Source organism: Tachyglossus aculeatus, chromosome X4 (genome assembly GCF_015852505.1).
Source record: "Tachyglossus aculeatus isolate mTacAcu1 chromosome X4, mTacAcu1.pri, whole genome shotgun sequence".
NCBI lineage: Eukaryota > Metazoa > Chordata > Mammalia > Monotremata > Tachyglossidae > Tachyglossus > Tachyglossus aculeatus.
This window is the reverse complement of record NC_052098.1, coordinates 12,509,782-12,527,191: the sequence shown is the minus strand read 5'-3', so window position 1 is coordinate 12,527,191 and position 17,410 is coordinate 12,509,782. Positions and strand designations below refer to the sequence as shown.

The window sequence follows — 17,410 nt, the reverse complement described above, 5'->3', positions numbered from 1 at the left end:
CTTGCATATAGAATAAGTTGACTACTTTCAACCAATCATATTTATTGACCACTTATTGTGTGCAAGCATTGTACTAACTCCTTGGGAAAATCCTTCTAGATTGTGAGCCCGTTGTTGGGTAGAGATTGTCTCTATTTGTTGCTGAATTGTGTTTTCCAAGCACTTAGTACCGTGCTCTGCGCACAGTAAGTGCTCAATAAATACGACTGCATGAATAGAATTGAATGAATGAAAATACAATATAACAGAGTTTGTAGAAACGTACCCTGCCCATAGAGAGCTCACAATCTAGAGGGGGAGACAGATATTAATATCAATAAGTTACAGAGATGTACATAACTGCTGTGGGGCTGAGGGAGGGGTGGATAGAGGGTGCAAATCCAAGGGCCAGGGGATAAAGAAGGGAATGGGAGAAAAGGAAATGAAGGCCTAGTAGGAGAAGAGGAAATGAGGTTCTAGACAGGGAAGACTTCGTGGAGAAGCTGTGCTTTCACAACAAAGCTTTGAAGGTGGGGAGAACAATCATCTGTCAGATACGATGAGGGAGGGTATTCCAGGCCAGAGGCAAGATGTGCATGAGAGGTTGGTGGTGAGGTAGATGAGATCCAGGTACAGTGAGTAGGTTGGCATTAGAGGAGTGATGTGTGGGGGCTAGGTTGCAGTGGGAAAGCAGTGAGGTAAAGTAGGAGGGGACAAGGAGTTTCTGTTTGACATGGAAGTGGATGGGCCATCACTGGAAGTTCTTGAGGAGTGGGGAAACATGGACTGAATGTTTTTGTGGACAAATGATCTGAGGAGCGGAGTGAAGTATGGACTGGAGTGGGGAGAGACAGGAGGCAGTGAGGTCAGCAAGGATTCTGGTGAAGTAATGAAGGAGGGGTAGGGTAAGAGCTTGGATCAGGGTGGTAGCAGTTTGGATGGAGAGGACAGGGCAAATTTTGGTAATGTTGTGAAAGCTGAGTAATGATAAAGAGAGTACTTGTTAAGCACTCACTATGAGTTGAGCACTGTTCTAAGTGCTGGGACAGATACAAGTTAATTGGGTTTGACACAGTCCCTGTCCCACCTTGCCGCTCACAGTCTGAGTTGAAACAACAGCATCTGTACTAGATTGAGTATGTGGGTTGAATGAGAAAGAGAAGTTGAGCATAACACTAAGGTTATGGGCTCATGAGGCAAGAAGGTTGGTGGTGCTGTCTACAGTGACAGAAAAGTCAGGAGGAGGACAGCGTTGTGTTAAAAAAGAAAATGAAATTACTGTGGAAACCCAGAAGTCCCATAAGGCTCAATTCTGGGTCTCCTTCTAGTCTCTATTTACATACACTCCCTTGGAGAACTCATTTGCTTACCATCATTCAAATATCATCTTTAAATGGATTATTGCCAAATCTACCTCTCCAGCCCTGACCTCTCTCCTCTGCAGTCTCACATTTCCTCCTGCCTTCAGGACACCTTAACTGGGGGTCCCACCAATACCTTAAACTTAACAAAAAGAACTTCTCATTTTCCCACCCAAACCCTGTCCTCCCCCTGACTTTTCTATCACCACCACAGAAACCACCACCAACTTTCCTGTATCACAAGCCCATAACCTTGGCATCATCTTTGATTCATCTTTTTCATTCAACCTACATAATTCAATTCTGTCATTCCTACCTTCACAATCAATCAATCAATCAATCGTATTTATTGAGCACTTACTGTGTGCAGAGCACTGTACTAAGTGCTTGGGAAGTACAAGTTGGCAACATAACACATCTAGAATCTGCCCCTTCTTCTCCATAGAAACTGATACCATTCTGGTCAATGCACTTGTCCTATCCCACCTCGACTACTGCATCAGCTTCCTCACTGACCTCCCTGCCTCCATCCTCTCTCCCTTCTAGTCCATATTTCACTCTGCTGCCTGGATCATTTCTAAAAAATCATTCTGCACACATCTCCCCACTCCTCAAAAACCGCCAATGGCTGCCCATCCATCTCCACAACAGATATTCCTCAACATTGGCTTTAATGCACTCTGTCGGCTCTCTCTTGATTGACAGGCATTCATTCATTCAATCATATTTATTGAGCACTTACTGCGTGCAGAGCACTGTACTAAGTGCTTGGAAAGTACAAATCGGCAACATATAGAGATGGTCCCTACCCAACGGGCTCACAGTCTAGAAGGGGGAGACAGACAATAAAACAAAACACGTGGACAGGTGTCAAAATCGTCAGAACAAATAGAATTAAAGCTATATGCACATCATTAACAAAATAAATAGGATTGTAAAACTACCTGGACAAACTCACAAAGCCACACCCACAAAAACAGGATGGAATTCATTTGGCACAAATGCAAAGCAGTACACAGAGGAATGGTGAAAGCCTACCTAGGCACATGTGCTGTATAAAAGAACCTGAGGGTCACAGTGCAACACAAGCTGAATGTACGATTGAATGAATGAATATACATCACCATAATACTGCCAGTTGTCAAAAGGCCAGCACAGTCTGGGATTGTCTTAACAGAAATCTGCCTTGTGAGCACCATGAAGCAATCTTTCTGCTATACTCTGCACTGATCAGACCTTTACTAAATTTTAGTATCCAACTTGCATCACTGCACTACAAAACATGGTGCAGAAAAACATGATAGAAGAGTCACAAAAATGATTGAAATGAGAGAAAATAGGTCCTATGAGAAAAGGTTAAAGAAAATAGGATTATTTAAACTAGAAAAGAGAAGACCAAAGGGTGACAACCATATTCAATTAAAAGCAGCAGAATAATAATGATGGCATTTATTAAGCGCTTACTATGTGCAAAGCACTGTTCTAAGAGCTGGGGAGGATACAAAGTCATCAGGTTGTCCAACGTGGGGCTCACAATCTTAATCCCCATTTAACAGATGAGTTAACTGAGGCACAGAGAAGTTAAGTGACTTGCCCAAAGTCACACAGCTGACAAGTGGCGGAGCCAGGATTAGAACTCATGACCTCTGACTTGCAAGCCCGGGCTCTTTCCTGTCTAAGCCCTCTTTTCCTTTTCATCCACTCCCTTCTGTATCACCCTGACTTGCTCCCTTGGTTCTTCCACCCTCCCAGCCCCACAGCACTTATGTACATATCTGTAATTTATTTATTTGTATTGATGTCTGTCTCCCCCCTCTAGACTGTAAGCTCGATGTGGTCAGGGAATGTGTCTGTTTTTTATTGTATTGTACTTTCCCAAGAGGTTAGCACATGCTCTGCACACAGTAAACACTCAATAAATACGAGTGAATGACTGAGAGTCCCATGTGGGACATGGACTGTGTCTAACTTGATTAGCTTGTATCTACTCCAGTGCTCAGTAGAGTGCCTGGCGCAAAGTAAGTGCTTAACAAAATACAATTTTTTTAAAAAAAAGGCAGTATTAGAATTCAGGTCCCCTGTCTCCCAGTCTTATTGTCTTTCCACTAGAACATGCTGCTGCTTCATCCTGAATTGATTAACCAGATTTTAGGGGAAAGAAAAATAAGAGTAATTCTACATCTACACTGCTAATTTTAGTAGCAAGTTCACATACTTTCTGCACTTGATTCAGTCAGAATTATGGAATGGAAACATTCAACCTGCATGCAAAAGGACAACACTGTTGTCCTGTTGACTAGATGCTGTTATCAGTGTATCAGCAAAACAAAATAGATGTAAATGAGGAAAAGATTACTTGGTTCGGGCTGACTGAATCCTTCTACTTGAGTCGTATTTTGATGTAGAAACCCATGCTCATTTATTGTCACTCATAAATCATAAAGAAACCATTAGAGAAAAAAGATGATCAACTTAGGGAAGAGATTATAAAGCAATTTAATAGCAGTTGAACACCATTTTCTTCAGATCAGGCACCATTCTTTTGGGAACTGAGATTTCCATGGTTTGGGGGATATGAAGTTGTCACAGGGGAAAACTTGGAGGAAAAATGTGCTCTTATTCATGAACTGAAAATCCCCTTGATCTGACTGTCATTAGAAAGATGGATCAAATCTAAAATCAAGATGTGTAACAATAACAAACGTGTGAAATTTCCTCCATCAATCTTTCATGTGATGTGTGAGGCAAGGCTTCATTTTCATTGGCCCAGTGAAGACAAAGGGAAGGTGAAAGACCTTGGTTACTGTACTGAACTATCTCACAGAGTGACTAATATTCAATTAGTCATTTCCCTGGCCAAAAGAAGGGATTTCAAAAAAATAGTGGAAAATTATTCGTGGTTCCCCATTTTTTGGGATAACTGTTTTCCAATAATAAAACATTTATTCTCTAGTTGTGCACGTTATAAATACTAATGCTTTGTTGAAAAAGACTCACCAGAAAAAATATCTCATTTTGAAAGTGACCATGTATTGTGTTCTCAGAAAAAAGAAAGATTTTGGGATTTAGCTACTGTTATTTTTCACAGCTGCCCTCACGAGGAAACCCACTAGAAAAGGAGGGAATGGAAAGTAATTCCATAAAGGGCTGAGGGCTTGGTGGTTTACTGCCCTTGGGCATTCAGTATGAAAGTCGACATAAATCAGAGCTTCTAAGTCCCTTGTTCTGGACCCCCAAATCAATCAGTCAATCAGCCAGCCATATTTACTGAGTGCTCACTGTGTGCAGAGCACTCAACTAAGCCCTTTGGGAGGGTATAATACAACAGAGTTGGTAGACACATTCTCTGACCACAACAAAAATAACATTTCATTTTTCTCTGCAATTATTTAGCCTCTTCTCTGCCCTCTCCCAGCACTGGTTTCCCAACCTCACCCGCCTTTGCTAAGCCTTAGTCCTTTTAAGATTGAATGATACACATCTGACCCTGGAAGTTACAGAAGTGTTGGGGTTGCGGGATTCACCGTTTAAACAAAAATAATCTTTTAAGAAAGATTAGTTGGGTTTTCTTTACTTGACTTTGTTTACATTTAAACAAAAATGGGGAATCAATGTCAAGTAAAAAACCCAACTAATCTTTCTTGAAAGTGTCAGGGAATGAAAATGATATCAATCAATCAATGGTATTTATTGAGGGCTTACTATCAATCAACCAATCAATCGTATTTATTGAGCGCTTACTGTGTGCAGAGCACTGTACTAAGCGCTTGGGAAATACAAGTTGGCAACATATAGAGACAGTCCCTACCCAACAGTGGGCTCACAGTCTAGAAGGGGGAGACAGAGAAAAAAACCAAACATATTAACAAAATAAAATAAATAGAATAGATATGTACAAGTAAAATAAATAGAGTAATAAATATGTAAAAACATATATACATATATACAGGTGCTGTGGGGAAGGGAAGGAGGTAAGGCGGGGGGATGGAGCGGGGGATGAGGGGGAGAGGAAGGAGGGGGCTCAGTCTGAGAAGGCCTCCTGGAGGAGGTGAGCTCTCAGTAGGGCCTTGAAGGGAGGAAGAGAGCTAGCTTGGCGGATGGGCAGAGGGAGGGCATTCCAGGCCAGGGGGATGACGTGGGCCGGGGGTCGACTGCGGGACAGGCGAGAACGAGGCACGGTGAGGAGATTAGCGGCAGAGGAGCGGAGGGTGCGGGGTGGGCTGTAGAAGAAGAGAAGGGAGGTGAGGTAGGAGGGGGCGAGGTGATGGAGAGCCTTGAAGCCGAGGGTGAGGAGTTTCTGCCTGATGTGCAGGTATGAGGCAAAGTTAGATTTACAACAAGCCAGGGAAAAAATAATCAGGAGGTTGAATCGGGGAAATTTCCACACTACATGACTATTACTTCTACCATTAATAATAAGAAAAGATCAACTTTGAACAAGATTCCTCTACCTAGACTCTGAAGCTGTCTCCTTGTGAAATTTGACTATTATATTCTAAGACAATACCCTAGAAAAGGACGAAGTCAGGAATAGGGGTTATACTCTATAGTGCCTCCAAGGAATTTACATTTCTTAATCGTACTGATCCCTATTTCCTTTTACCTTTCTTGTATAGCTGACAAGCTAGGTGGCTTGAGTTCAGCGTAGTTTCTTATTCCTGAATAAGAAAGAACATTAGAAAATGTAAAGTATTTTAATTTTTTTTTAAAAAATTTGTCCCTTATTTAACTATATATATATAGTTGGGTGGGGGAGAGTGTGTTCTTACTGGGTGCAGAACACTTTAATATAACAATTATCAATCAATTATATTTTTTGAATGCTTACTGTGTGTAGAGCACTGTACTAAGTGCTTGGGAGAGTACAGTACAGCAGAGTTGATAGACATGTTCCCTGCCCACAAGAAGCTTACAGTCTAGAGGGGAGACAGACAATAACTAGTTGAGTCAAATTGTGATAGTGAGAGAGCAAGTGAGAGAAGTCAGATCTAAAGAGAGTTGTGAAGGAAGAGAGAAATCACTCAGAAAATCAGTCACAGTGCAACTTTTTTCTCTGTGCATTTAAACACTTTGCTCAGTGCTGATTATCTCAAGAGTGCTCAATAAATATTGGCTGACTGATTTATATGAGTAACAGGATATTCAGATTATTTAGAGAGATACATTAGGCTCATCTCACAACCATCCCAAAATCTACTCAGTATTCTTCACAACAACACACAAGAACTGTTTATAATTCCCTGAATTGTCATTTGCATATCTACAAAAGATTTGCTGACCTTGCTCTTTATTTTATGACTTCATGTTTTCCAAATAGGAACCTTATAGTCGTGCTCCATGAATATCAATGCATTTTCCCCTTCACCTAAAGTATTGAGGGCAATCCAGACATTTTCTTAATAAAGGGCTCATAAAAACCAGTAGGATTAGATCTTGAATGAAAAAAATGATCAGAGACGACACTGAAATGAGCATGTGCTACCTGCTCAGAATCTGTAGGCATTAGCTTACTTCACTTTCTTTGGACAACACTCTTCTCCTTCAAGATTAGCCAGATAGAGTCAGTTCTCCATGTGTATGAAAACCTGAAGGAAATACTAGGCTATCATGGATCCAGCAGGAAGTCTGGTTTGAAACTACTTCATGTAGCTATAATGTCTGCCTTTCCCTCTAAATTGTGAGTTCCTTGTGGGCAGGGAATGTGCCTACCACTCTGTTATATCGTACTCCCCAAGTGCTTAGTACAGTGCTCTGTATGCAGTAAATGCTCAATAAATACAATCAACTGATATTTTGCTATTTGCCATTTAAGCTGGAATTGGATATGGCATCCTTCACTCACATATCTGATTTGTAGCATATATATATGCTATCACTGTATAAGCTCTACACACCTCTCAGCTAATGCAAAAATTAGTTGGAGATTGAACATGCTTCCAAGAGGGCCATCTGTTCTTGTGCTTGTAGGTGTCAGTCACTGTATTTTTACTGTCTTGAAAACACAGACCACATCACTTCTTTGGTCTGTGATTTGGGGGAAGAATGGTGAGTTTGGACCACTGTGATCAGGATGTCACTCTACCAGAGGTTTCTGTTCAACCCAAGAAGTCCCACAGAGTTAGATACAAGGAGAGAGAGAGAGCCAGGAAAATAGAGGGGCAGAAAGATAGAGACACACAGAGAGACAGAGACATACAAACAGAGAGACACAGAAACATACACACATACAGAGCACCAGAAAGCAAGTGAAAAGGAGAGTGAGAGCAAGGGAGAGGGAAAGAGTGAGAGAGCAAGGAGGAGTGAATGAGGGAGCAGGAGTGAAAAGGAGTGGGAGAAAAGGAGAAGGAGCAGAGAAAGAGTTTCTCATCCTAGTATTCTGTTCCTGCCTGCAGCAATGGGATGCCCTTTATTCTACCTAATCAATCAATTAATGGCATTTATTGAGTGCTTACTATGTGCAGAGCACTGTACTAAGAGCTTGGGAGAGTACAATACAGCAGAATTAGCAGACACGGTCCATACCTAAAGGTCGTAGATGTAGTATTAAACACTTGGTAGTATTTATTAAGCACCTACTACATGAAGAATAACATGTGAAGTGTTTGGGAAAGTACAACAGAGTAAATAAATATGATCCCTGTTCTCCAGGACTTTACAATTTAACAGCTAGCATCCCACAGCTGTTTTTCCCAGTCAGCATTCAGCCTCATTGTAGTATTTTTGTAGGGGCTCTCCTTTATCTGTTTCACCCTCAGTTCCTTTCCAAATGGCTCAGATCAGGGTGCCTTAAATTTTAAAATTTCAGTTCCAGGTTTAGAAAAACCTAGGGAGGGAAACTCTTCAGTATTATTTGCAGGCCCTTGACCATACTGGCCCCCAGGCCTTACAGGTTCTTAAATATGTCTCAAGGATTTGTGTCTTGGCCTGTAGTTTTAATCTTTCTCATTTGGCTAAGTTGAAGACCTTATATTTTCAGAGCAAGAAGGCTAACCACCTGATCCTTCCCAAAAGGAGGGACAGTGAAGCCACTACAGTTTTAGATCTCTTTAAAGGAGAGAATGTTTCTCTGAGTCTGGTCGTTTTAAGGTAATGGCCCAGTAGGGTACTCTAATGTCCTTTTTTCCTGATCATTAATCAAGTTTGGATGGTGAGTCACTTGGAACTGCATAGCTGCAGAAATGCAACCAGCCATCAGATAAATGGGATCAATCAATGTTATTTATTGAGCACTTACTGTGCAGAGAGTATTTTACTGAGCACTTGCACTGGTCGTTGCTGAGGGGGGAGTTAAAAAAGACAAAGTCACTGGAAGGCGAGGAGAGCCCCTTGGAGGGAAGCATTAGTTTCTAAGAGGAAGCTCTCAAGTTTCAAGATGTCATAACAAAAGGAAGAGGAGCAGAGGAGGAACCTTCTGTGCATTAGTTAAAGGAATATGCATGCTAAGGGAAATAAATGAAAGGAGATGCTGCGTGGTCATATATAGTAATCATTCAGAGGATTATGCCAACTGAGGCACTGGCTTCTTATTTTTCTCTAAGTTAATTGCAACTTCAGGGAAAAAGCAGGATCTTATAGAAATCCAGATACTGCCTCCCAGATGAGTAATATAGAGAAGCCCACAAATCAAGGGATACAATTTTCAGAGGACCCAAATAATAATTATCACTGTGGCTTTGTTAAGTGCTTACTTTGTGCCAAATAATGTAATAAGTGCTGGGGTAGATATAAGATAATCATGGGGCTACTCACAGTCTATGTAGGTGGGAGAACAGGTATTGAATCCCCATTTTGCAGTGGAGGAAACTGCACAGAGTGGCACAGAGAAGGCACAGAGGCACAGAGAAGTTAAGTGACTTGCCTGAGGTTACTCAGCAGGCTAGAGGCAGAGCCGGAATTAGAACGCAGGACCTCTGACTCCCAGGCCCGTGCTCTTTCCATTAGGCTATGCTACTTCCCCAAGTCTGTGACTGCTTTCATGGACTTGACCTAACCAGATACTACAAACTGCACTAAATGAGAGGGTTCAGAGAGGACAATTTCTTTAGGGAGCCATTTTATCAATCAACCAATCAATGATATTTATTTGGTGCTTACTGTGTGCAGAGCCCTATACTAAGTGCTTGGGAGAGGACTCTACAATAGAGTAGATAGAAACATGATCCCTGCCCATTATATTGTTTTCTCTACAAATTTATTCTTTTGTTTTGCTCTTTTCGACAGTCAGTATTGGAAGATGGTTGCTTGTAAATAAGGCATTAGCACAAAACCTGAATCTCAAGCACTTAGTACAGTGGTCTGCACACAGTAAGTGCTCAATAAATATGATCGAACGAATGTTTTCACTGAAGCAAGCAGGAGTCCGAGTAGAGTCAAGAGGAATGAATCAATCTGGAAGTGGACACAATGGATTCATCATTAGTGAGAGTACTCATCCTCTTCAGAACCTGCTGTTTGCCTAATTCCCAGTAGCACCATCTTGAAATAAATCCATCTGAATACTATCAAAGGAATCCAGTAAACAATATGAAGATAAACAACATGTAATTTTCTGAGCTTTTATAAAATGGAAGCTATGATTGGCTTACCCCAGAGAAAACAGACAGCACTACTGTCATGCAAAACCAAATTAGATTGAAACCATGGTTTAGGCTTGATTTGTCTTGAGCTGGTATATAAAGTTGGTATCACAAATAGACCCTTTTATTTGTTGTATTTGTTAAGTGCTGACTGTGTACCAGGCACCGTACTGAGCACTGGGGTACAGTCAAGATACCTTCATTGAAGGATCAGGAATTTCATGTAAGGAGGTAAATTGTACTGTAAAAATCATGGTTTATGTAAAATGGAAGTAATCACCCCCATGGTGAAGCTGAATTTAAAATCACTCACTGATTTTTATCAATCCATCAATGGTATGTATTGAATGCTTACTGCGTGCAGAGAACTGTACTAAGAACTTCCACATTCCAGTGTTTGTTCAGTGCTTTCAGTACCTTTTTAAATTTTGTCCAAGATACTAGCAAACAGGATTTTGATCATTTATTACAATAGCATTAGTAATAATGATGACTGTGGTATCTGTTAAGCAGTTATCATGTGTCAAGCACTGAGCTAATTGCCAGGATACTGAATCAGGTCAAACACAGTTCCTGCCCCATATAGGTTTCAGTCTAAATAGGAGGGATTCAGGCTTGAATCCCCATTTTACAGATGAGGAAACAGAGGCACCAAAAAGTTAAGTCACTTGCCCAAGGTCACACATCAGGCAGGTGGCAGAGACAGGATTAGAACCCAGGTCCTATGAATCCCAGGCCTATGCTCTTTCCACCAGGACATTCTACATTAAGGAAACAACAGTCCAGAAAGAGAAGTGAGGGCCTGAGTGAACCACAAGTTTCATGAATCATCACTATAATGTGCTGTTAAAGCGGCAAACATGACCTAAATATAGAACGTAGGAACTGGGTGGTGATTTTCCTGCTCTTCTGAGCATTCATTAGACTTTTATTAAAGTTTCTTGTCTAGTTTGGACCTTGAAGCATAAATGAAATCAGGAGAGGGTTCTGAGGACAGCAGACAACATTACCTTGATTGGGCGCTATTTAGATTAGAGAATCAAAGGGGGCAAGGCTGTAGCCTTAATTAGCCTCCAAAGTGTACAAAGTTGATATTTTCAGTGAAAATGGAAAACAGCTAGGATCATTTATAAAAGTGGACAAAGGAGAATAGCCTTAATCTGAAGTAGAAGGCTTTTAGATTCAGCATTAGAAACGGAATGTGCTTCAAAGGGAGGTTTTGGACTTCCCTTTGATAGTACTCAGATGGATTTACCTCACAATGAAGCCAAATAAAGCTAATTCTCCTATACTGTGGCTTTCCCAAGTGCTTAGTACAGTGCAAGAGTTCAATAAATATGATCGATTGATTGATAACTAGGTTTTTTAAAAACTCTGTCATGTTTTCATTCATGCAAGTTCTGATTCAACTAATTATAGCTTGAAAAATAGCCTGTAGGGACTGTGCTCTTCTTTGACATTAAATTCCAAGCACTGATTTTTCTTTTTTTATGGAAATGCATTGTGGAGATGGCATACTCGAAAGTTCTGTTCAGAGAAGTTCTAAAATGTTGAACTTGGATCTGAGTCATTAAATCAGATTTTGTGTGTGTGTGTGTGTGTGTGTGTGTGTGTGTGTGTGAACACGTGTAAGTGTGCATGTGTGGGTGTGTGATGCAGGGGCTGGGAGGGGGAGAACCTCCCTATCTTCAAGGTAGCGACCACAAGTATTTATTTAACATGCAAGGTATTCATAGTCTTGGACTAGGTAAATGGATTTTCAAGGGAATACTGAAGTAGCCCAGAGACCTTGTAACTGCAGTAGAAAAGGATGGGACATGAGAGGGCGAATGATTTGTATTGGGAGTGGGCAGGAAGTCGCAGCTGGAGAGAGCAAAAGGAAGCTTGAGGGAGAAGGGCAGAGAGAAGTCTCATCACAGTCAGTCTTTCTGCTGTTTGTCCTAGAAACCTGGTTCTCTCTCTGGTCCTTTTGCTACAGGATATTGATGGGCTAGAACCACCAAACACATTCACAGGCATTTCTGATACCTAAACAACATCCCTGATGCACGAATTGGGATTCATTATTGGAACAGTATCTATGTTGTTGTCTTTTCTGGGCTTGAGATGACTGGGAAACAGTTCAAAAATTAATTATGGGGATAGAGAAGGCAGCAGGAAGCTTCCTTGAAAAGTAGTGCCTGCATAAAGTTGACTAGTGACCTGAGGGTACCACTCTAGGTATTCATAGAAAAAACTTTCTACCTAGAGACAAGAAGAGAAAACTCTGGTGTTTAACTATCAATGAGGAAGTCTTTACAAGAAGTATTTGATGGTGGTCTTCTCCCACTCCCTTCAGGGTCGTCTTGACTTGCTCCCTTTATTCATCCCCCTTCCCAGTCCCATAGCACTTATGTACATATCTGTAATTTATTTATATTAATGTCTGTCTCCCCCTCTAGACTGTAAGCCCATTGTGGGCAGGGAATGTATCTTTTTGTCATATTATACTCCCCCAAGTGCTTAGTAGAGTGTTCTGAATGAATGAATTGTAATAGTAACAGCATTAAGTGAGTGTCCACCTGCTGTGTTACACTGAAGTACACACTTGGGAAAAACAAAATGATATGTTCCCTGCCCACAAGGACAAAACATTCTAACAGGGGAGACAAACAAAAATATTTACAATTAGAGATAATGAAAATAACTAAAGAGGATGAATGCTAAGAAGGGTGAAAATAAGTACATCAATGCTAGAGTTGACTGAAGGGATGATATGGCACAGAGTGTTGGGAAATTAAATGGAGAAAACTTGTTGGAGGTGATACATTAGGAGGAATTACAATATGAGAGAGCTATGATGTGTCTAACGTAGTTTCAAGACTTTAAGAGAGTTATGAAAAGTAGTTCAAGTGGAAGGCAATGGGTTACTTGAAAATACGGCTCATTTAAGGAACACTTTCTTCCTTAAGGGAAATGATGGTTAAGTATACAACATAATAAATAGGGTAGGATGAGGAGAAATGCTCAGTACTTTCCCTGCAGTCAGGTAAATTAATACTGATATGTTAATGCTTTAGTCCTTTATTATGGCTTATTTATATTTATGGAGGTATGAGGAACTAGGGGTACGTAGAAGACCTGAGGATGGAAAAACAATAAGAGCAGAGAAGACAGAAGTGGAGGAGGTCGGGGGGGGGGGGGGGGGGGAAGAGGAGGAGGAGAGCTGTGGGAGGGAGAAGAGTGGAAAAACACACAAGGGAATAGTGGGAATGGGTGGTGTGCAATCCAACTGATTTGGGTTGGATGAGCTAGTGGGATACTGGGACAAGTTGGGAATGCATTTTTCTTTTGCTTTGGGTACATATGCAACCAATTGGAATAGTGACACAGGGCCAAAGGTACTTGCACAGTGACACTCCTGTTACCCCAGTCATCAAACCACAGCTTCCTTATTCCCAATGCAGGGGCAGATAATATACCAAAAAAGGCTGATCTAGAAAAGTTGTACAATTCCTTCAAAGATATACATTTGGTAACAAAGGGAGACAATATGCAGTTTGGATGAGCTACTGATGTTTGTCGAGACAAAGATAATCAATATATTGGAGAACTCAGTACATTCTAAGAGCTTGTTTCAGATATTGAAATTATTTTTATCTCAAACTAAAGCAGTACAAGAACTGCCTTGGGCAGCTCAACTTCTCTCAGAGACCAGATTTTCTTGTTCAAGAGGTTGGCATGCATGTCAATAACTGGGAACTGGCAGTCGAAGAAACCCACTACTAGCACAATATGTGATGAACTCTGAGGACACTGCCCCTTAGAAGAAGAGATAATCTGGCATTATCTATCCCATGTCGAGAAGAAATGATTCACGTGATATTCACCAGTGTGACAATGGCAAATGAATATGTGGTTTAAAGGACTGAGAATATATCTAGGGAAGTAAATGACTTCCCTAGGCATCTGAATCACTCAAAAGAGAACATTTTATTTTATCCATTTGTTTGGTTGTTCCTGGAAGGAAAGCAGTCCTAGAAAGGCTCAAGACTACTTGTTTTTAAAACTAAAGGCTTCACTTCACCTACTGCCTCCATGAGAGAAGGGAAAACACAATGAAGACAAAACAATATAAAATGAGGCCACCACTCCAACTTACATCCTTTCCAATCAGATCCTCCTGGTTTTCGACAATCCCCCAGGGGGCAATTCCTATGGTGCATATCTTCCCTCGTGATTTTGAGGCGTGATCCTTCAGTGCATCTCCAACATGCCGAATGACTCCTAAAGTAAAGAAAGTGAGAAGCAAAATGAAGAATTATGTCTTTAAAAATTATTTAGCTTCCCATTACCTAAAGGTAAGTTGATTTAAGGTGTACATTATGCTGTTTTTTAGACAAGGATGAAATACATGTAATCTAACCAAAGATATCTGTGATTCAACATTGAGGTAGCACAAGGAACAGGTTCCATTCATTCTGCTAACATTAGCGACACTGGTAAAATCAATCTTTTTCTGTGGGATGGACAGTCTGGTTGGTTTTTTGATGGGAAACCACACAATAATTAACACCATCTAATCTTGGTTTTTCTGACATAATTCTCTCCTGGTTTTCATCTTTTTTGTTTTATTTTATTATTTTTATGGGATTTGTTGAGCGCATACTCTGTGCCAGGCACTGTACTAAGCTCTGGGATAGATAGAAGCTAATCAGGTTGGACACAGTCCCTGTCCCACATGGGGTTCACAGTCCTAATCCCCATTTTACAGATGAGGTAACTGAGGCACAGAGAAGTTAAGTGACATGTCCAAGGTCATACAGCAGACAACTGGTCACTTCCACACTTCACCTCCTCTAGGAGGCCTCACCTCCTCCAGGAGGCCTTCCCAGACTGAGCCCCCTCCTTCCTCTCCCCCTCCTCCTCCTCCCCATCCCCCCTGCCTAACCTCCTTCCCCTCCCCACAGCACCTGCATATATGTATATATGTTTGTATGTATTTATTACTCTATGTATTTATTTCATTTGTACATATTTATTCTATTTATTTTATTTTGTTAATATATTTTGTTTTGTTGTCTGTCTCCCCCTTCTAGACTGTGAGCCCACTGTTGGGTTGGGACCGTCTCTATATGTTGCCAACTTGTACTTCCCAAGCGCTTAGTACAGTGCTCTGCACACAGTAAGTGCTCAATAAACACGATTGAATGAATGAATGAACTGGTGGAGTAAGTATTAGAACCTAGGTCCTTCTGATTCCCAGTCCCGTGCTCTATTCACTAGGTGATGCTCCTTCTTGCCTCTCTGACTGATCCTTCTGAGTCTCCTTTGCCAGCTCTTCCTCTGCCTTCCACCCCCTAGCTGTGGCTGTCCTATGAGGCTCTGTTCTGGGTCCCTTTCTTATCTCAATCCACACTGATTCCCTTGCAGGGATCATTCACTTCCAGAGCTTCAACTAGCATCTCTTTTAGAATGACTCCCATATCTACCTCTTCCCTTCACTGAAATCTTGCATTTCCTCCTGTATTCAAGACATCCTTAAATGGGTGTCCCCACCAGCCCCTGAAACTCAACATATCTGAAACTGAACTCTTCTTTTTTTAAAAAAATGGTATTTGTTAAGCGCTTACTATATGCCAAGCACTGTACTAAGTGCTGGGGTAGATGCAAGTTAATCAGGTTGGATACAGTCCATGTCCCACATGGGGCTCATTCATTCATTCGTTCAATCATATTTATTGAGCGCTTACTGTGTGCAGAGCATTGTATTAAGCGCTTGGGAATTACAAGTTGGCAACATATAGAGACAGTCCCTACCCAACAGTGGGCTCACAGTCTAGAAGGGGGAGACAGAGAACAAAACCAAACATATTAACAAAATAAAATAAATAGAATAGATATGTACAAGTAAAATAGAGTAATAAATATGTACAAACATATATACATATATACAGATGTTGTGGGGAGGGGAAGGAGGTAAGGTGGGGGGATGGAGGGGGGGAGGGGGAGAGGAAGAAGGGGGCTCAGTCTGGGAAGGCCTCCTGGAGGAGGTGAGCTCTCAGTAGGGCCTTGAAGGGAGGAAGAGAGCTAGCTTGGCGGATGTGCGGAGGGAGGGCATTCCAGGCCAGGGGGGATGACGTAAGCCGGGGGTCGATGGCGGGACAGGCGAGAACGAGGCACAGTGAGGAGATTAGCGGCAGAGGAGCGGAGGGTGCGGGCTGGGCTGTAGAAGGAGAGAAGGGAGGTGAGGTAGGAGGGTGCGAGGTGATGGAGAGCCTTGAAGCTTGTGAAGGCTCACAGTCAACCCCCATTTTACAGATGAGGAAACTGAGGCAGAGAATTTACGTGACTTTCCCAAAGTCATAGAGCAGACAAGTCCTTCCCAAATCCTTTTTTTTACCTAACTTTGCCATCACACTTGAAAACAGCACCACCCTCTCTGTCACTCAAGCTGATAACCAGGTCATTATTCTTGACTCCTCCTCTCTTTCAACCCCTGTATTCAGTCTGTCACCAAATCTCGTTGGTTCTTCCTCCACAACATTTCCAGGATTTGCCACTTATTCCCCATACCAACAGCCGCCACACTGGTCCAGGCACTTGTAATAGCTTGGCTTGACTACTGCATCAGCCATCTTGCTCATGTCCTTCCATTCAGTCTCTCCCCTCTCCAGACCATACTTTCCATGGCTGCCCATGTTATCTAAAATACTGTTCTACACACATCAATGGTATTTATTGAGCACTTACTGTGTGCAGGACCCTGTATTAAGTGCAATACAATACAGTTCCTGATTCCTGCCCAGGAAGAGCTTATAATCTAATGGAAGAGATAGACAATGAAATAAATTACAGTTAGGTGAAGCGGCAGAGTATAAGGATATGTACATGATGTAGGTTGTCAATTTCTCTGCATTTCAAACAGAAATTTCTGACCATTGGTTTTAAGGTATTCAGTTCTCACCCTCCTACTTAACACTCTTCTTCTAGTACAACCCAGCATACACTCTTCCTTCTTCTCAAACTGTTTCATTGTGCCTTGCTCTTATTCTTGTGTCACCAAGTTCTTGCTCACCCTCTCTCCCTTTATAGCCTATAGATTGCAGCTTTCCCTATATTCAAAGTGCTGGAATTACATAGCTACCCACTATGGTCTGTAAACTCCTTGTGAGTAGGGATCGTTTCTACCAACTCTTTTGATGATGATGATGATGGCATTTGTTAAGCACTTATTATGTGCAAAGCACTGTTCTAAGAGCTGGGGAGGATACAAGGTGATCAGGTTGTCCCACGTGGGGCTCACAGTCTTAATCCCCATTTTACAGATGAGGTCACTGAGGCACAGAGAAGTTAAGTGATTTGCCCAAAGTCACACAGCTGACAATTGGTGGAGCCAGGATTAGAACCCATGACCTCTGACTGCCAAGCCTGGGCTCTTTCCACTGAGCCACACTGCTTCTCTATTGAATTGTACTCTCTAAAATGTTAAGTATAGTGCTCTGCAAACAGTGA

The 17,410-nt window shown here is 41.6% G+C and overlaps 1 protein-coding gene across 2 annotated transcripts in view; it reads right to left on the bottom strand.

The window, feature by feature from the left end:
• Nucleotides 1–17,410, bottom strand: part of TRPM3 (transient receptor potential cation channel subfamily M member 3) — a 617,739-nt gene that overhangs the window by 197,775 nt on the left and 402,554 nt on the right. For both annotated transcript variants that reach the window (XM_038769495.1, XM_038769496.1), the window contains exon 5: nt 14,058–14,182. In XM_038769495.1, coding sequence (XP_038625423.1) covers nt 14,058–14,182 — 125 coding nt within the window. The remainder of the gene's footprint in view (nt 1–14,057; nt 14,183–17,410) is intronic.